At 39.1% G+C, this 21,846-nt stretch overlaps 1 protein-coding gene across 4 annotated transcripts in view; it reads left to right on the top strand.

The window, feature by feature from the left end:
* JAKMIP2 (janus kinase and microtubule interacting protein 2) overlaps positions 1–15,338 on the top strand; it is a 178,685-nt gene extending 163,347 nt beyond the window's left edge. For 2 of the 4 annotated variants that reach the window (XM_045493077.1, XM_045493050.1), the window contains 2 exons: positions 1,876–1,945; positions 9,651–15,338. In XM_045493077.1, coding sequence (XP_045349033.1) covers positions 1,876–1,926 — 51 coding nt within the window. In that variant the 3' untranslated portion in view covers positions 1,927–1,945; positions 9,651–15,338. The remainder of the gene's footprint in view (positions 1–1,875; positions 1,946–9,650) is intronic. The other 2 variants (XM_045493059.1, XM_045493068.1) reach the window with 2 other exon arrangements.
* The last annotated feature ends 6,508 nt before the right edge of the window (positions 15,339–21,846 follow it).

Genomic DNA, 21,846 nt, shown 5'->3' with positions numbered 1-21,846 from the left:
ATGCCTTCCATTTTCCACAGATTCAAATGGCTAGCTCTTGGTTCTAGTAATTTTCTGTGCGAAGTGTTAACCAGCTCTGTGGCTGACAAAGAGGAAGTCACAATTAAAACCACAAACTTCAGTTTGATTCCATCCCCATTCATGTAAGGAAAACCAGACTAAAAAGGGTGGGGGGAGGGGAGTAGATTTTTAAAATATCTATTAATGTCACTACCCTAGGCATTTTCTTTTTTTAATGTTTATTTATGTTAGAAAGAAAGAGAGCGTGAGCAGGGGAGGGGCAGAGAAAGAGGGAGACACAGAATGCAAAGCAGGCTTCATCGGCTTCATTGACTCTCCTGCAGTTACTCTGTGAGACAGACACAGCAGATCTCAGGATCCCCTTTTTTGCTGGTAATAAAACAACAGGTCAGAGAGATTAAACAACATTCCCAGGACCATATAACCAGTCCATATCAAGACGCCCAGAGGCCAGGGTGTCTGACTCAAGGTGCTACGCTCGGCCCACCACACTGCCTGGACAAAGAATCTCATTGCCAGCGAGGTGATGGGCCTCTCCTCATGCCCCGAGAGGCGGCGCTGATATCTGACCTCAGAGGAGTAGAGGAAGCCTCCTTTCCCCTCCATCTTCTACTACGGGCATCATTTTACCACTCTCCATCTTCGAAGAATGGGGAAAAAAAAAGATAAAGGACAGAGTTTCTGCTTTCCAGACTCCTAGAACAGTCACCAACACATGGCTCTTAGCACCATGTTTATAACTTGTCCCTACAATTTTGCTATGGTGAAGCCAGAGCCCTGTAAACAGTGGCCTTAAAAGACACATGAGGATAACATGCTCAACATTAGAATGCCATACACCACCCTTATTCAAGGAAGTCGTGTCTGACAAAATGGTGCTGAAATGTGATAACAAGGTCAAAGTCTGACTCTGTAGGAGTACCTCACCAAGGAAATTGGTATTTGAAAACCACTGATCTGACCTGTGACCTTCTGCAATTAGTATGCAGTTGGTTATGCACCACTGCTATGCAAGCATGTCTGTCCACCCAAGTATCTGCTTTTCTGGAGAAAGTTCTAAGCGAAGAGACACAATTCAGACTCCATTTAAGTTCTACGAGTCAAAGAAAGAGAATATCTGCGAAGCATGGAGGTTTGAACAGCAGCATGCATTCACTCATTATCTAAGGCGTCCTCTGATGTACAAGCACCTTTGATACCACACATCCTGGCTCATCCAGGGTAGACCCAGGATACACCTGCTGTCCTGATGTAATTACTGATAGCGTCTGCATTTCTACCTCAGGAGTAGCCCACTGCAGATAATTTATCATAGGTTTACCTTACATATTAATATTCTCTCTGCTATGCCTTCTTCACATTAACCAAACAATGATAGCATTAAGTGATGAAGTGGATACTCTGATCATATTTTTGTAGTTTTGATTTACCCTGTCACACATTAAAAAACAGACAATAATATAATAAAGTAGGATCCAGGAGGTCTAAATTCAAGGCTTTACTATGACATGCAATTACATGCAATTAGACTGTTGATGAACCGTTCAGTGCTTGCTTTTCTCACTTAAAGAATTAGGAGCTTAGATCCATGATCTATTAGACCACCTCAGTTGGTCTAATAGATCAACTAAATGTATCAACTAAAATGTATCAGTTGATGTTGGTTGACACCAGTTAGTCCTCACATTGTTTTGCCAATAGATAAGTAAAACATGTTTGTTTGGTTTTTTTAAACAAAAGGTCTTTGGTATGTATGTGACAAGTGGTCAGACCTGAGTAAAGTGGAAAAGCTTGAGGTTTCGTTGACACTACAGAAATTCAGATTTATGTAATCTTCTTCTTTTTCTTCTGCAGTTTCTGTTTCTATTCTTGTTCTTCTCTCTTGCCTTTATTCTATGGCCTTGATGTCAAGGTGCCTCTTCAGGTAAGATTTCATTTAATTCTCAAAATGTGGTTCTAAGAGGTGTTTGATCAGAAGGATGCTGTATACAGTTACTAGTAATGCCCATGTTTGTTTGGTTTAAAAAAAAAAAACACAGGGGCGCCTGGGTGGCGCAGTCGGTTAAGCGTCCGACTTCAGCCAGGTCACGATCTCGCGGTCCGTGAGTTCGAGCCCCGCGTCGGGCTCTGGGCTGATGGCTCAGAGCCTGGAGCCTGTTTCCGATTCTGTGTCTCCCTCTCTCTCTGCCCCTCCCCCGTTCATGCTCTGTCTCTCTCTGTCCCAAAAATAAATAAATGTTGAAAAAAAAATAAAATAAATAAAAAAAAACACAAATACATTTGGTTTGGTTAGCTTAAATGCCATAAAAGGAGAAACAGATCACCTGGAACTAACGTAACATTGTGTATCAACTGTGCTTCAATTAAAAAAAAGATTAAAGTAAAAAAAGTGAGAAACAGATCCAGTCCATTTGGGTGATTTTTTTTTTAATTTTTTAAATGTTTTTATTTGTTTTTGAGACAGAGAGAGACAGAGCATGAACAGGGGAGGGGCAGAGAGAGGGGGAGACACAGAATCCGAAGCAGGCTCCAGGCTCTGAGCTGTCAGCACAGAGCCCCACGCGGGGCTCGAACTCACAGACTGTGAGGTTATGACCTGAGCTGAAGTCGGATGCTGAACCGACTGAGCCAACCAGGGGCCCCCCATTTGGGTGATTATTAAAAAAAATAAAGTAACCACCAAATATGGAAATCAAGAATATTGTTCCAGTTAACCGTGTTGCTTTGGGAAGTCATGATGTTTATGGGGCTTAGTATTCTCATCAGTCTTTTAATATATGGAAGGATTTGCTTCCCTCTCTGCAAAATGAAGAAATATCAGTATATTTTTAGTATCTCATCCAGCTTGAAAATTCGGATTCTGTAAACCTAACAAGCTAAAAATGGCTGGTTATTTTTAACCCCTTCTCCCAGTCTGATTTCATCAGAATTCAGGAAAGCAGGCTATTAAGTGAAATTGGATCTTCTTTTCAAGTAAGCTAACTTTCAGTGCCCATATAGAAAAACGAGAGTTTTATTACTTCTCAATGATTAAGTCTTTGTCTCACAAATACATGTATAAATAATCTTAGACACTGATTCCCAAAGCTATGAAAAATACAGGTTCCAAGTCCTTACCTCCAACTCAGTGGATCAGGTTACTGGAGGTGGAGGTGAGATGGAGGGGTGGGAGAGGTGGAAAGCAAGGACCAGTCTGTGTTTCTAACAGGCATACCAGCTGAGTCTGATGTCTCCCTGGGTACAGAAACTGCACCTCGTAATAGCATTATTTAAAAATGAGCAAGGGCCAGGTGCTCTTCTAAATCCATACGTCATGGTCTGCGTCCACTTTGATTTTCCTCTTAAGTTCCATTACACAGGGATCTTCCCTGGGCCTCATGTTATTCAACATTTTCTATAGCAAGTTGAAAAATAGAGAAGAGACACTTTCTCTCCATGGGTATCAACCCTGTTACCTACGTGAGGAACCGACAAGCAAAAGTACATTAGCATGGCCTGATACAAGGAAGCAGTTAAGCATATATGCCCAGAAAGTTTATGTCCTCATATAACCAACCTTCTGGCTTTATGCTTTCTTCCGAAAGAGTTTCTGTTCAGCCTGCCAGCCGTCCTTTGTCTGCCAAGAAGGATGGTAATCCTGCAGAACATAGGAAAAAGACTGTGTCTCTTAAATTGAATGAAAATGTAAGGTGAAATGGGTGAGATTTTCTAGGACGAGGTAGGAATGGCCAGAGCATCAGAAAACGAATAGCCCCCCCCCCCCACCAAGAATAATAAAGAAACAGGATACAAGTACTATGTGGTAATTGAGGGGAGAAAAATCAAAACTCATCAGTACTAGTCAGAAAATGGGTAGGTTCGAGCAGTCACATCATTAATGGCTTACCCTTACACGCCAGGGGCTGTTCTGAGCTATAGATACAGTAATCCTCAAAATGCCCCCTGTAAAGTAAGGGCTGCTTTTATTCCTTTCTTTACAGTTGGAGAAACAGTAGCACGGGAACTTCCAAGGCCATACAGCTACAATTGGCAGGATTAGTATTTGTACCCAGACCCTCACTCTAAAGGCTTTTAGCCACTTTTAAGCACCACGCTGCCTCCCAAAGGAGAGGGCATTGCTGTCACTTTGTGAGCGCCATTTCTGTTTGTATAGATAAGCAATCAGAGGCGTCTTCTGAAATGTGGGTGGTACTGCTGGGCTAGTGGGTTTTGAAATTACATTGTGCTCATCTCTCTATCTTTTCCCATTTTGTGTGACTCTTTGAGGGTTGTACAAGACTTAATTTGCTTTTCCTCCAGAGTAGCACATAACTGACACTTAGTAATTGTCTGTTGAATGAAAGATCATGATTATAAGTAATAAGGATATAGCAGATCAATGTGACAGGGAATCTGGGGAGTCTAAAATACGTATGGGAAAATGGCTGAGTAGTTTAGAGTTACAACTTCGAAGTTAGATATACTGTTAAGTTTGGATCCTGCCATTTACAAGCTATGGCATGGTAGCTTTAATCCACCTGAGATTAGGTTTCCTTGTCTGTAAAGTGGTTGTATTACCCACACCATGGTATTATATTGAGAAAACTAAATGAGATTGTGCATATAAAGGACTAATTGCATCACTTGGAACATAGTTCAATCATCAGCAACTCTTAGCTGGTATTATTTTTAAAAGCTGTCTATCACGTTTACTGAATTTGTCAATATATAAGTTTGAAATTATAACCTCTACCATTATCAAGTAGTTTACCACCTAAACCAGAACAAGTAGTTGATGTTTCATCTCCTCTTTTCAGGGAGTAATCTAGATTTAAATAAGACATGCCTGGAAATTGATTAATGCCACTTTTATCTCCATAGCAGATGAGCTAGAGATAGGAAAAAAATCAGGGAGAAAAATGCTTGGCTTGTCTGCAGAGAGTAAAGGCATGCTACACACATCATCATAAAAATATTTTTCCTACTAAATTAAGGGTTTATATTCTGCTCTTAAACCCAAGACTAACTTAAAGTATATTTAAAGATATCTTCCTTAAAGTGAAGCAACTCATGGTTTTTTTCCTTTTAGTAATTACAATTACCTAAGTCATTTTTGTCAGTGATGATCTAGAAGCTGCTGAAGGCTCCCAAGAAGCCACCCTTATTGCCTTATTGCTCTCAGTGGCTGCTAAGTAATGCAAGTCTGGATTATATTGGGACTTTTATCTTAAGGAGGGGAACCCCGGGTAGTTTTAGGAGATATCATCTGTCCATGCATTCTGTATATTTACTCGAAATAAGTAGGGTACCACAAATTCTTTCATATTAGTTATTTCGGGAGACAAAGGAAAGAAGAAAATGAGAGGAGTACAGAAATAGCTATCACTGGGTTGTTATATCCAGGTTACAATAACCCACTGAAAACCCTGTTCTTCTGAAGAGGGACAGTTTAATAAAGAACATAATAGAACCAGCTCTGTTCATTATGAAGTTTGGAAGACAGACAGAAAACAGGTGATCATGATTCTTTGTCTACGTACTCTGGTTCCTTTTTTCTCTTTTTAATTTTTTTAATGTTTATTTATTTTGAGAGAGAGAGAGAGAGAGAGAGAGAGAGAGAGAGACAAAGCACAAGCAGGGGAGGGGTGGCAGAGAGAGAGGGAAACACAGAATCTGAAGCAGGCTCCGGGGTCTGAGCTGTCAGCACAGAGCCCAACGCAGGACTTAAACTCACGAACCACGAGATCATGACCTGAGCCGAAGTTGGAAGAGTAACCAACTGAGCCACCCAGGCACCCGTACCCTGGTTCCTTTTTAATGATTCCTGTGTCAACCACGAACTCTTGAACCTGATAGCTCTGTATTTTCACTTCCTGTCTAGTAACATAAGACATATTAAAAGTCACATAATACTGTATTATTGTTCTGATCCAAAAAAAAAAAAAAAACCTTTTAAAAATATATACTGCAGTATAAGAACAGCCACCACAGGTCATTAGTTACAAATTCGCCATTAAAATATGCAAATGTTCATTTCTTATTTATAATTTTCAGTCTCTCCTCCCACCAAAGCCTGCAGGTGGCCTGTGGAAAACAGATGGCAACAGGAACTCTACTATATTTATTGTTTCAAATAAAGAATTTCGCTCCTTATTCTTTTATATTGGTAGGACAGGTCTGTAAGATGAATCATTGTATGCCAGTTAATCAGTCTTTCTTTATGTAGATGTATCTATTAGCCTTCATCTAGTCATATTAAGAATGTTTCCCTATCTGTCTTACATAGACTATTAAGAAAGCATAGAGTAGGGCTTATGATTTATCTTTGTATCTTCAATGTCTACAACAGTGTCTTATACATACTAGGTGCTAAATACATTTTACGTTGACATATGGACAAAAGGGTAGACAGATGAATGAGTAAATAGTTGGGTAAATTGAAAGCAGATTTATGACATGTTAGATTGTAGCCCTTGATAGCATAGTAGTGTAATACAAAGATAAGTGTGTGATTTGTTCTTTATATGTCATTGGAGAATAACCTCAAGAATAAGTGAACACAGGAAAGGATACATGAACAAATACCCCAACGTCCTAGTGGGGATACCCTCCTAACTCAGTTCATTGCTTCTCCAGACACTCTTATAACTCACTCTCCACACGGCCACTGAGTCCGTTTTAGGAAACAAATCTAATCATGCCCCATTCCTGGGAAAGTATCATTATTAGAGGGAAATCCCAATCCCTTCATGTGGCCAACAGAGCCCTGTGTGATCTCACTGCAGATGGTCTCTTTGGGCTTTTTCTTGCTCTAGGATCTCCCTTGATGAGTCTTGCTCCCTTCTGCCTACCACAGGGGTTTGCCCACACAGTCTTTGTGTGCATGGTACTTTCAACCCTGCTTTATCTAGTAAACACCTACTCACTCATCCTTCAGAACTCAGCTCACTTGTGATTCCTGCAGGGAAATCTTCCTTGATTTCACTCCCAGCAACATTTCACGTGCATTTGGCTTGTTTTGGTTGTTGTTATTGTTGTTGCTGTTTTTAATTAATAATGCCTCTCTCCCTCATTGTATATAGGTTCATGAAGGCAGGGACCGTACATGTTTTCTTCATCCTTGTAACCCCGGTACCCAGATAGTGCCTGGCTTATAGTTGGGCATCAATAAATACTTCTTTTTTATTATTTTTATCTTTATTTTTATTTGTTTGAGTTTATATACTTATTTTGAGAGAAAGAGAGAAGGGGTACGCAAGCAGGGGAGGGGCAGAGAGACAGAGGGAGTGAGAATCCCGAGCAGGCTCCTCGCCATCAGCACAGAGCCCGATGCAGGGCTTGAACTCACAAACCATGAGGTCATGACCTGAGCCGAGGTCAAGAGTTGGATGCTTAACAAACTGTGCTACCAGGTGCCCCAATCAATAAATACTTCTTAATGGTAGTGATGATATTATGGTAAGGAAGAGGAAGAGGTTATCTCTTTTGTGGTTGAAAGAGTACATTTCATATCTATTGTATTTAATAGAGTGATTCTACAAAATAAATACTATTATACTTCTCTAAACATTAATTTCTTAATATAAAAAATTAGCAAGTATTAGCATCTACTATTTTCCTAAGGATTAACTGATGTTATATAAGTAAAGCAACCAATATAGTACCTGGCACATAGAAAGACTCATTAAAAGCCAATTTCCTAGGACATAGCAAGCATTCTGTCCTGGATCATGCATTATGAGACACACTTGCATCTACTTGGGCCACATGTTTCCCACACCATGGTCAACTATTTAATATCCATTTGTACTGCCCATCTCAGTGTAAAATCAGGGACTCAGGGAAGCCTCCCCTGATCTTCTGACTTCAGTTACATTTCATTCAATATTTCCTGCCTTTCTCATGGGGCAGTTTCCTCATCTGTAAAATGGAGGCAATAATAAGAGCTATCTTTTTTTGAATATTCTACCATATGATAAACTGTATATGAGGACTGATGGGATGCAAGGTGTCATGAAGGCCCATAGGGGTCTGGATGGTACAGTTGGTTGGGTCGTGGTGACCTTTATAGAGACACAGGAAGCAGGAAGAGGGCGTGACTGCTGTCCAGGATTTACAGTTACTTGTGATAACTAGAGATCAGGATGTGGCTACAGTTTGTTAATCAATATGCCTCTAAATATGTGGCCCATAAATTAGGATCTAAACTACCTTCTAGCAGTTAGAAAACCCTCAAGAATGGTGAACATAAGTAGTCTGCCGATTGGACCCGACTCATATTCGCTAAGTGTCATCTATGAGTCAATTGGCATGGTGGGTACTTGGATACTAGAGTCACAGGTCAGAAGTGACATCACTGTGTTCATTCACTTAGAGTCTGGTGGCAGGTAGTAAATTCTCAGAAATGATAGCTGCAATCGCTATTTTACAGAGGAGGAAACTAAAGCTCATTGAAATTAAGGAACCCACTGAAAAGAATCCTTGAGGTTCTGTAATATCAGCTTTCAGAACCAAGATGAATTTATATTCTATACAGTTTGAGTTATAGTGTTCTGACCTTTAGTTGACTGAAAATTGGTCATCGATGGCTAGTGCTTCACGTATTCGGAATGTCCGTTTGAATAAATGTGGCTTTGCTCCTAGTTCCTTTACAGATACTCACTGTACAGAAATTTAATATTCTGGGAGACTACAAGCCCTTTTTTTTTTTTTTTAAACCAACATGGTTTTATTCAAATGATGGGCTTTACTTCAGTTGTGACAGGCAGAAATGATGCCTGTGTGTTTTGAAACAGAATTTAGGATTTATCTCTGAGAATGTATAAATTGAAAGTTTGTAAGTAAAAGACTTTCTATGTTTACATATTTATTTTATACACACACGTACATATACTATATACATGTAGTATATATATTTGTATACATATAGTATATTTGTATATATATTATATAGAAACAGGCCAGGTTCTTAAATAGTACATGATAACATGTCCTCTGTGCTGTCTTTGCCTGTTTGGAGGAAGAGATTATTATGTCCTTAACTTCTAACCAACTAAAAACCCAGACATAGAGACTTAAAGAGGAATAGGGATAGGAATCCTAACTGGCATAGTCCAGGGACGTACCTCTTTCAGGAAGATCACTGGAGCCAATGAAGAAACCCTGTATGGCATAGTTCCCAGGTCAGGACCTCAGGGTGGAGACCATCTGGTACTGGATACAATTGTTGAGGAGGAAGTGTGACATAAAAGTAAGTCATTGAAGGGCACAGACAGACCTGCTTTTTAAAATCTTACATTTATATTTGGGGATATAATTCATTAGAGCTTCTTAAGGTATTGTCTTAGAAGGCCACAGAAGAAAAGGCAACAATCGTAATTGCTAATATGTCAGGCCACTTATTATGAAACAAGAACTGTTAATTGCTTTATGTGCATTATGTTGCAGTAACCCTTAAAATAGATCATCTGTTTTCTCACTTAAAATCAAAGTAATTAAGCTTAGAAACTTCATTGATGTAACTTAAAGAAGATCGTAGAGCTCAAAGAGGTGGTAAAGAATTTTTTTTTCTTTAGAAAAAAAAAGAGCTTTTTTCCGGTTTCAGCCATGGACAGAAATGATGATTAAAGAATTTTCCCTCTGTTTTACAGAGTAACCGAAAACATGGATAAGACCCCAGAAAGGCAAATGCCTCTAAACCTTCAAAGATGGCAGAAATGTTTACAACAGTGAGAGGGAGATCAAATGCTAAGAACTACCCTGTAGCCAGGACTACAACTGTGTATTTTAAAGCCATTATTCAAGGTTTCTTACTTGACAGTTCCTACATGACCCTGTTGAAAATCTACAATATATGCTGCATTTAATGAAACATGTATATGTCAAACCAGAAGAGAAGAAGTATAAACATATATTGTGTAAAGAAAAAAAATCAGCAATGGAAACAGTTTCAGCAGATCAAGGAAAGATGTGTCTTGGGCATGGAACCAAAGTTACAAAGAAACATTCTACCCCTGCTGTGCAGGGGGATCATTTTAATGTAACACTACACCCCATGGAAACTCTAGTTCCGAAATAAACATTTTAAAAAATCAAAACAAACAAACAAAAAACAAGGGAGGGTGGGGAATGAAGCACGAGGAATACCTATGAGGAGCTATTTACAATAAAATGTTTCATTTGAAAAGTCTGGTTTCTTACTACAGGGATTTGCTTTTTGTCTTTATTGTTGTTTAAAACTCAGGAACAGAGACATCTACAGTGTGAATGGGAAGAAAAGCAGTCTCCCGTTGGTCTTTCTGCAAAAGGTGAAGCTTGTGGAATGCATTCCACAGATGACAGAGGATCACAGTGAGCCCCAACTAAACTGGCAACGAGGCGAGGCAAAGGACCTCGGCAAATGTAACATAAGAAATAAAAGCAGATTTGATGCTTCCCTGGCCTTCTGTCACATCTGTGTTCCTCCACGAACAGACTGATCTCATTGCTATCGAAAATTAAGAAGACGATGCTCTAAATCACAAGCTCCCTGACGTAGTTCTTTTTCGAATGCCAACGTCTATAGGGAACACGGGCCAGAGAGCATCTTTGAATCCATTTCTAAAATACCGGTTTTCAAATGGCTGCTTAAAATGCCTGCAAATAAATATGTTATACGATTTGAGTAAAAACACACAATAGAGGCGATAAGTAAACTTCTACCAACAGTTGAGTTTGCCACAGAGATGTGAATATTAAATAAAATGATGATTATTTTTTAAAGTATCCTGATATGCCTAGAGCATTCTGACCTCTTGTCATTTAGACTGATAACATTTTTTCCCCCAGAGAGCTGACCACAGCAAGACAGCTCTACTTTTTTTATACAGAAGCAACATATGTTATGATAAGGTCGTTTTCTACCAGAGGCAATTAGAAGACTGGTACTTTTCCTAAGTTATGTGATACTTAGTCTTGGATTCAGCTCTGAGAGCCAATAAATGTTCCTGAAACCTAATTTTACACCTCATTGACTGTAGATAACAAAACAGCCTCAATTTTTCAAATTGTCAAGGTTTTATTTACAGGGCTAGATCTCCCATGCCTAAAGAATGTGTGTAGGGAACCAGAAACTCTTTCTATGAAATGCTACACAAATCCTTCCAGACATGAGTTCAGTATCTTATTCTTTGGTTTTAGCACTGGCATTTTCAAAGCCAGAACAATAACTGAAGAATAGGCAAGAAAGGCTAGAATGCTGGGGTCCCACTTTTTGTCCTTCTATTTACTGCTGATCCAGGTATCTTTGGCCCAGTCACTTAACCTCTCTGTGCCTCAGTTTCCTCATCTGCAAAATGAGGTTAAATGCTTTTTCATAAAGTTGTTTTTTTCTTTTTTTTTGCAATTCTCGAACAAGAGGTGCTTAAAGTAGCACAAAGTGCTTTGTAAAATTATGACTGCTGTATTATTTGACTTTCTTATATTGTTGAGAAAGAGTCCCCTGTGTCATAAAATTGTGCTTCCATCTGGTTAAATCTAAGCACTGCAGCACTGAAGCTTTCCCATCAAACTACCTGGGATATTGCTAGCAATAAAGGTTGAGAGATCCAGAGCCAGAATCTCTGATAACCTATAGTAAATAGATCATCTCATGCTTTTGAACAAGATAGAAGAATATCATCTCACTGATAGGCATCTCCTAGCTCTCTCTATTGCATATGCATGCCATGATACCAAACTCCACTTTTATCTTAGAGCCAACTACGAAATTAAGGCTTGGAGTAAACCGATAGTTATCACATAATTAGTCTGATTAATTTTTAGTCTGATTTAATTTTAATTTTGGGGAGATGTACAGTAATATATCCTACTGGGAATATACAAAATATCCTTCTGCTGGATTCTGTATTCAACTAGGTACTTTCTACACTAAATATGAACAGCACATTCATTGTGCAGACAATGTAAAAGAAGGTGCCACTACCGTCTGTGACCCAGCCCTTTCAAGTTTCAGAATATATGGAGGAGGATAAATTATTCTTCCCTGTCTTTGACTTCTGTCTTCCGTTGCTCTTTATTGGCCATTCCAGGGTCCATCTGAGCAAATTCATACTCCATCTGCTATATCATACCTACTTTCCTTCTCTTCATCTTGCTTTTTCCACCAAGAAACTTTATATTAAATTTTATATCTAAACACTGACTTTGGTTTAAATGATCAGAAACATTTGTAAACTAGTGTGGCTTGATCATGTACCTTATCTGTTATAAATCTGATTGTATCACACACACAGAAAATCATACAAGAACAATACAGGTAGGATGACCACCTAAGCAGCTTTTGATGTTTTTAGGGTGAATGCAAAAGGAGAGATTCTTTGTTTAACATTCAAGAGATGAGCAAAGTTCTCTAGATTTTAGGCTAAATGGTGATATTTTACCAAGTCTTACTTCTGATCCTCATAATTAACATATCTTTGAATGAGGCTGAATATTTTGGTAGGTACATCTCTCTGTTACTCAACAATTACAAAAAATTTAACAAAATTGTAAATGTGTGTTTCACTCATGGATCCACAGAAATGAATTATATTTAAATGAATGCTTCCCTTGCAGATAATGTTTAGCAACAGTAAAGAGTGTCTCATTAGTAATGAAGAGGCTTACTGTGGCTGAACTTCTTACAGAGAGTACATAATCCCCACTTTGATCTTTAATTTCTGCATCTTAACTATCCTGACACATTTGGCCAACGAGTTAGTAACAGAACAGCGTTCTTCAGGGCTCATTTGCCTAATCTTTCTTAAAGTATTCATCTCTTGGAAAATTAAACATAACTTATAATATTAAAAAATAGTTTGCCCTAAAATGAAAGTCCCACTCTGGCACAGTTATTCATGGCAGGAAAATTTTCATGAGGAAGGAAAAACAAAATCAAAAATTATTTGGCTATACTAGCAAGCATCTATTACTAATTTGACTGTCTAACCTTTTTTTTTTTTTTTTGGTCACCCACATTTTATTTTAGGAAACACTAGAATGTGCTGAAAATAAGTATCAGATCCCTTTTTACCTATGTCATATAAATGAAATCATTGCCAATAGGGAGGTGTAGAGGTGGAAGAATAAATTTTGCTTTGATCTTTCTGCCGTTCACAAATAAGCGTTCACATAGGTTGCCTGGTTCTTCAGGAGGATAGAAATGATGTAGAGGGCTCATCAGTCATCGCTGGAGTAGAAAGGGGACATTCATTCTCTGGTAATATAGAAGATATAGTTTTGCCAAATAATTTTTGCTACAGTATTTTTTGCAACTAATTTTTGTTTAAATCTTTGATAAACTTGTTCCTTTTTGCGTATTTATTGTCGCCTTTTTCTGTAAACCCACTGTGTGATTCACATGTTCAATGTCTTCAATGTAATTCAAAAGTTCATTGTTTCAAAATGAAGTGTTTTTTAAAAACTGCCTAGGTTTTCATGGGAGCTGTAAAAATAATATTTATAATTTGTGTTGATGTTTAAATAATTGGATCATGTGTGTTATGTTACATCGAAATAGATGGACAGCATAGCCATTTTATTTTCTAAATATTGCATTTTTTTGATCTGTCAAAGAGTGGCACTATATATGTACATATATACACATATATACAGTATACGTATGGTGTATGTATACAACACATTATCTACTATATTGAAAAAGCTCAATATAACATCTGAGAGATCAGTAATCAAAGCAAACCTTAGACGATTATTTATGTCATGAGTTCATGCTTTCAGGATGGGCCTGAGCCTTTCCTTAAGTGGACTTCTCCTTTCTAAAAGGAAAAACAGTAGGTCACAAGGTCTTAAAGGACAAAAGCTTCCATTGTGTTCAACCGCCTTGTCACTTCTATATAATATATTACCTTGAGACTGAATTTCAGGTGTATTGGCAAGAGGATTCAGACATAACAGAAGGGTGGAGTTGATCCTGTGATTTCATTTTAGTACCGGGCCGGGCAGATTCACATTCCTTTGTTGCCTTTAATTTGGTAGTTCAATTCTTCCTAAAGAAACCTCTTGTTGAAGGTCCAAGTCCAATGTTTAATCAAGTTACTAAAGATCTACTTCAAGGAGCAATGTGACAAAAATAGAAGGATTATAACTTGCTATATTCAACCTAATGTATCATACTCAGAGATGCAGGTGACCGACTGGGTGAAGTTCCCTGATTTTGTATTTGTGTTTTCTCATTGAGATCTTTGCATCCGTGCTTGTATTTCCATCCTTGTTATGTCAAAGTTCTGTAGGATGGAGGTGGTGTAGCTAAAGAAGTTTGTGTCCAACTTTGCCTACAATCAAGATTCTACAAACTTGCTAAAGTGTGGGTGATGCAATTTCCCAAAAGCACATCCTCAGCATCCAGTAGTAACAGCAATCACTTACCTTTGATTGACATCTCACAAAATGTGCCTATTTTCCCCCATTAACTATAGTAACTTCTTACAATGAGACAGATCAAAATCCAAACACTTTTATAAATATGTACATATATGCGCATATATATTCTGTACATAGTATGATGGTGTGAGCACTTACTAGATGTGTACTTCTGTCCTAGGACTGAGGACTTCAGGAAGGGGTTTTTCTGATGCTGCTAGGTAACTCATATTTTGGGTTAGCATCTGGTGTCTGTGCTCTCCTCCTTCCCTGCCTCTTCTCCTTCCTCCCCTACCTTCAGTTCACTACCACGATTCCTTGTTGTTGACTGAGGCAAAGAACTACTGATTGGTTTTCCAATTACTCAGGCCGGGAACCAGCCTTGTAGTGATGCCACTGGCTTTCTAGAAAGAGCAACAGAAAGTCCAGTATGATCTACAGCATTAATATTATCCCACAGTCCCATTATTTTTTCAGCTAAAAATCTCGTTCCAAGAAGGGTTTATGCGTGTTTTAACCTTCAAGATACAATTCTTTGGGGACTCAAGTAGAGAGCCAGTGTATTTGAATACATGATTCCCCAGATGCCTACTGTACTAATGTGGCCAGGGGACCAATTTCTCAGAGCTTTCATCCAATCAACTGCCTCATTTGGGGTTCTTTATCTCCATCTCATTAGCATGACTCCATATATTGGTTCAGTGCTTGTTTATTAATGCGAGAGAAATATAAATTGAGTTTCACCAGGATGATCCCTCTGAAGTACACTGAACATGTACATGTAATGTATGTATTACCGTAGAGATGGGAATCAATTTATTGTATGTAAAGTTTTATGAATGGTTATTTTATAATTTATGTATTTAATATAGGAATCAATGAGCTCTGGTGTTTTAGTTTATATAAAAATAAAACAAGCTGCATTTTTTAAAACTTTATCTTGCATCGTTCATAGGTTTTTGTTTTTGCCTTGTTGTGCTTAACTGTATTTTGAAAAACAGGCTCAAGCAAATCAGAGCTATCGATATAATGACAGTGATCAAGGATAGGAAACATTTTTCTCCTCATGTGTTCACTCTCAATTTTTATTGCACCTGTCAGGAGCACTGTGGTGAAGAATCGAAGGCAGAATTTACACTTCTGAGGAGGGAACAATGATCATTCAGCATGCCTGCTCTGAGTGTAACTTGGGAGAGAATCTTAACGGGTATTTGCCATCCTTGTTCCAGATATTTCTTTTCCTTTATCCACCGCCTTTGTTTCCTATTGTACAGGGTCACTAAATGTAGCAAGTTAACAAGTATGTATTATGTGAGCATCCATTATGTACCCATCCTTATGGCCTGGTATGTATGGGTCTACCCTCAAAGAGCTTATAGTTTAATGTGGGAAACAACCCATGTATGCATCAAACAAAGAACCGAGATGGCACAATATGAGGTACAATTTTGTAGGTCATTGTTAAGAACCAGTAAAACTAATAATGGTATTTGGGGGTGGGCTTCAAAAACCCATGCCAAGACAGTTTCTTTTTTCAGTTGTATCCAGTTATTTTTAACTGCAGCAAACTTTAGTTGACTTAAGTGCTTAAGCAAAAAGCATTACTCATCAGTTCATTACAACCTTCTGTTACTCTTTTCTAGGAATCATCTGTGTGCCGTGTCAAACCATTAAAACAGAGAAAACTAAAACAAAGCCCCAGCCCTCAAGACATCACAACCTGCATTATTTGATGAAGCCTTACAACTGACTGAACCTCTTTGAGAAAGGTACCAAGCATGTCAATATTCTAGGAAATTGGCCGTTACTGTTATGGATTCTATCTAATTTTATAAATGAAAAACTCTGTTTTGATGAACTTTAATTCTGATACATAACTCAACTATGCCATCATGTCAGCAACTCAACTGACTTCTCCTAGCTCATGAAGAGAGTACCCCACTGTCTCCTGGAGATAGTGCAGGGGATGGGAGACACTTCCTACTACAGTGCCTAGGAGATGAGTGAACATCTACACACAGGGATCCCTCTGAGGATACAGCGCTGCCTCTTACCTCCAGGTGAGCAAGCACAGTCACACAAGTGCAGATATTTAGACAAATGCTCGCCTACCTCCTGGCTAAAGATCTATGCCAAACGGCTGACGGAGCATGCTTATTTTGTTTAAGGAACTTTGTAGTTACATATGGAATGTGAGGTTGAATTATGAAGGGTTTTTTGCTCACTGAAGATACTTCAAATAAAAATCTGTTTTTGACAAATACATTCTATGTGCATATAGAACCTTTTGATCAAAAAGTTCAGGGGCACCTGGGTGGCGCAGTCGGTTAAGCGTCCGACTTCAGCCAGGTCATGATCTCGCGGTCCGTGAGTTCGAGCCCCGCGTCGGGCTCTGGGCTGATGACTCAGAGCCTGGAGCCTGTTTCCGATTCTGTGTCTCCCTCTCTCTCTGCCCCTCCCCCGTTCATGCTCTGTCTCTCTCTGTCCCAAAAATAAATAAACGTTGAAAAAAAAAATTTTTTTTTAAAAAGTTCAGTAACAAATAGTCACTGGTAATCTGTGCCTGTAATTACTGTAAAATTTTGAGAACAAGGGCCACTACATGTATGTTATCCATCTGACATATGAAGCTCCATATGACACTTTGTTTTTTTTAGAATTGAGGAGGAGGAGGAGGAAAAACAAAACTAAATAAGAACCACCTCAGGAACAGAATTTTTATTCCTTTATAAAGAGATAATTTACTGTGCAAATTATTTTACCATACCTAGAAATGCACGAACAAATCTAAAATTTAATTATGGCATCCTATCAGTTCTTTCTGTTTTTTTACTTTATTGATTTTATTGTTTTGCCTTTAATTTAGCCTTTAATTTATACCACCTCAAATCTATTTTTATACAGCACAGGATATAAATTGAAAAATTTTCAAATGCACATTAAATATTCTAAGAGCTACTATAGGAAAGTATGTAGAAAAATATCTTAAATAAGAATAAGACAAAATGATGAGTGTGTATCTTTATAATTTCACCTTGGAGGAGTTTCAAACATGCTAGCTAGAAGGTAATTTGGGGCACCTGAGTGGCTAGGTCAGTTGTGTGTCTGACTTCAGCTCAAGTCATGATCTCACAGTTTGTGAGTTCGAGAGCCCCGCGTTGGGCTTGCGCAGACCCGGATCCTCTGTCCCCCTGGCTCTCTGTCCCTCCCCCACTCACGCTCTCTCTCAAAAATAAACAAACTAAAAAAAAAAAGAAAGTTATTTGACCTCGGGGAAATGGAACAATTGATGAGAGTACACATGTACAGTCACAGACTTAGAGAAAGTTGATAAGGTGTGACCTATATTTTTTATTTCTGCTTTATAGAAGAAGAAAAACCCAAAAATTAGGTTTTTGTCCTGTATACAAATTAACCTGTCTGGTTTCCAACCTATTGTCTTCATTTCAGCCTATCTTTTCCCATTCTTCAAACTTTTCATGAACCAGCTTAGTTGTTCTGCTGGTTTCTTCCTTCCTTCCTTCCTTCCTTCCTTCCTTCCTTCCTTCCTTCCTTCCTTCCTTCCTTCCTTTCTTTCCTTCTTTCTTTCCTTTCTTTCCTTCTTTCTTTCCTTCTATCTTTCTTTTTTTAATTTGCATCCAAGTTAGTTAGCGTATAGTACAATAATGATTTCAGGAGCAGAACCCAGTGATTCATCATTTATACATAACACCCAGGGCTCATCCCAACAAGTGCCCTCCTTAATGCCCATCAGCCATTTGGCTCATCCCTCACCCACCTCCCCTCCAGCAACCCTGTTTGTTCTATTTAAGGTTCTCTTATGGTTTGCTTCCATCTCTGTGTTTATTTTATATTTACATTCCTCCCCCTATGTTCATCTGTTTTGTTTCTTAAATTGCAAATATGAGTGAAATCATATATTTGTCTTTCTCTGACTTATTTCACTTAGCACCATACACTCTAGTTCTATCTACATAGTTGCAGATGGCAAGATTTCATTCTTTTGGATCGCCAACTAATACTCCATTGTATATATATACCACATCTTCTTTATCCATTCATCCATCCATGGACATTTAGGCTCTTTCCATACTTTGGCTATTGTCGATAGTGCTGCTATAAACATGGGGGTGCTTGTGTCCCTTCAAAACAGCACACCTGTATCCCTTGGATAAATGCCTAGTAGTGCAATTGCTGGGTCGTAGGGTAGTTCTATTTTTAGCTTTTTGAGGAACCTCCATACTGTTTTCCAGAGTGGCTGCACCAGTTTGCATTCCCACCAGCAGTGCAAAAGAGATCCTTTTTCTCTGCATCCTCGCCAACATCTGTTGGTGCCTGAATTGTTAATGTTAGCCATTCTGACAGGTGTGAGGTGGTATCTCATTGTAGTTTTGATTTGTATTTCCCTTATGATGAGTGATGTTGATTGGTTTCTTTAATTAATGAAGTACATAACATTTAGACATATGTTCATTTGTTTTTATGAGAATAACTTTCTAAAGTTTATTTCTTTTGAGAGAGAGTGTGCATGTATGGGACAGAAAGAGAGGGAGAGAGAGAATCCCAAGCAGGCTCTGCACTGTCCGTTGAAAGCCTGATGTGGGGCTCAAACTCCCAAACCATTGAGATCATGACCTGAACCAAAATCAGAAGTCGGGCACTTAATCAACTGAGCCACCCAGGCGCTCCAAGAATGACATTAAAAAAACTTTTTTTAATGTTTATTAAAAAAATTTTTTAATGTTTATTTTTGAGAGAGAGAGAAAGAGACAGAGACCGAACACTAGTGGGGGAGGGGCAGAGAGCGAGAGAGGGAGACACAGAATCCGAAGCAAGCTCCAGGCTCTGAGCTGTCAACACAGAGCCCGACACAGGGCTTGAAGTCATGAACTGCGAGATCACGATCTGAGCTGTAGTCAGACACTTAACCGACGGAGCCACCCAGACACCCCAAGAATGACATTTTTAACAATTTGATAAGAGTGTTTTTTCAAAAGGCATTTTAAGGGATATTGAGACAAGATATGGTCCCTCCTGTCAATGAACTTGTAGGAAAATAAGACAGATCAGGCCGAGAAACAATGAAACAGAAATCAATCCAGGATGATGAAAAGCCATGAGGATACCACAAACCAGTAAGTGTCCTGAGTTAATTTTTCATTCCAGAACTGCTCTTTCTCATGTTCCCCCAACTCAGTGGGAGATTCTAGATGAAATCATGGATCCATGGCCTTAATTCTCTCCTATTTTTCCCTGACCCTCAGCATCAAATCCTTCCCAAGTTCCAGTGAGCCTAGTTCTCCTACCTGTCTTCTGTTCTTCATCACTTCTATTAGGAGTTTCCACCCGAACTCCTGCAGCAGCTTCTTAGTTAAATTAACTGTCCAGTTATGCCGTCTTTGAATCTACACTGCTGGGGCACCTGGTTGGCTCAGTCAGTGCAGCACAAGACTTGTGATCCTGGGGTAGTAAGTTCAAGCCCCACTTTGGGCCTACGTAGAGCTAAAACCATCTGATAAAAACACAATGAATATACCTACTTGTTTCCAGTTTGATTTAATGTGCAAATCAGACCAGGTTGTTCGCATTAAAATCCTATCTTGGGGGCGCCTGGGTGGCTCAGTCGGTTAAGTGTCTGACTTCGGCTCAGGTCATGACCTCACAGTTTGTGAGTTCAATCCCCACGTCAGGCCCTGTGCTGACAGCTCAGAGACTGGAGGCTGATTCAGATTCTGTGTCTCCCTCTCTCTCTGCACCCCCGCCCCCCGACGCTTGCACTCTGTCTCTCAAAAATAAATAAATGTTAAAAAATTAAAAAAAAAATCCATCTTGGGAGGTGCCTACGTGGCTCAGTTGGTAAATATCTGACTCTTGATTTCAGCTCAGGTCATGATCTCATGGTTCATGAGATCAGGCCCCAAATCAGGCTGTGCACTGACAGTGAGGAGCCTGCTTGGGATTCTGTCTCTCCCTCCCTTTCTGACCACTCCCCTGCTCACACATGCTCAGTCTCTCAAAATAAATAAATAAACTTTGAAAAATAAAATCCCATGCCTTCCTTGGGTTAACTCTCAAATGCTTATTGAACTAAACACATGACATAAACCTGGGAGTGGGACCTGGGGTAAGACACTGCAGACAGCAGAAGGCTGCTATTTTATCTAACCAAACTCCATAAAATAAGGTTCACATTCTCTCCTCAGCATGGCCATGTATGCCCTGGATAAATCCTATCCATAAAGACTCTGCTGAACCATGATCTTCTTCAAGAGAATGAACAAAATAGCCTTTGTTCTCCCGAAGCATTAGTGTTAACCTAGCTTGTCATTTACCATGTATATTACTTGCTCTGTTTGACCCCACCATACCCCCAATTAAATCTGAGTTATCTGAGGGCAGAGAATAAGCCTTTTTCAACTTTCGGTCCTGTGCATGTCACATAATTCCTACTACCTAGTCAAGTCTCACTAAATTATTCTGTTGTTTATGTATGGAACTATGGAGGGAGGAATCGCTTTTTGTTTGGATGATCAAAGTCTCCATGAAGGTGGAAATAGGTAAATTGGGCCATTTTTTGGAAAGTTATTTTGTTGTAGTTTCTGGGTTTTTCTTATTTCCTTATTTTTTTCCATTTTTTTTTCTTTTTCCCTCTTTTCCATTTGCAAGAAGAGTTTTATTCCGTAAAACAAAAGCTCTTCAGGGGTGCCTGGGTGGCTCAGTGGGTTAAGCATCTGACTCTTGGTTTCGGCTCAGGCCATGATCTCACAATTCATGAGTTGAAGCCCCACATCAGGTTCTGTGCTGACAGTGCAAAGCCTGCTTGAGATTCTCTCCCTCCCCCGCCCTGCCCTCCCCCCACCCCATCTAAAAAAAAATAAAACATTAAAAAATTTTTTTAAAAAGCTCTTAAAAAAAACTAGACAGAAAGCCACATTTCCCTGCTCGCTTCACCTTAACTCCCCCTGTATTTTACTATCTGACCACAGGAGGGGAGCATTTGTCCGGAAGCCCAGCAAAAAGTGTTAGCTCAAGGAAAATGTGAAGCAGATCTTAGGGAGTATTTTGTGTCCCTGGGTTTTGTGTTTCTCTTGCACATATCCATGGGAAAGCAGTAATCTAAATAGAAGCAATGCCTTGTCCACTCTCCTGATAGGGTTTTTCACCATCCTGGTGTTTATAGCCTTCCTTCATTTCAGGGAGCTGAGTTGTCTTCACCCAGGCAGCAAATTCATTTACAAACACAAAGGCTCAGAGAAACTTAGCTACCAATTACACAGTCTCCAAATATTCCAAACTCGCTCAAGATGCCAGACAAAAGGGGTCAAGGCAGTTCATCAGATTCACTCCCTAATTCTCCACCTCTGAAGCAAGCCCTCCCCAGGGAGCAGACAAGGAAAGGTATGTTACTGTGTCTAGAGTTTCTCTATGTGAATGCACTTGAATTTT

This window comes from Leopardus geoffroyi, chromosome A1 (genome assembly GCF_018350155.1).
Source record: "Leopardus geoffroyi isolate Oge1 chromosome A1, O.geoffroyi_Oge1_pat1.0, whole genome shotgun sequence".
Lineage (NCBI taxonomy): Eukaryota > Metazoa > Chordata > Mammalia > Carnivora > Felidae > Leopardus > Leopardus geoffroyi.
The sequence above is the reverse complement of the archived record's forward strand: the minus strand, read 5'-3'. Positions and strand labels throughout refer to the sequence as shown.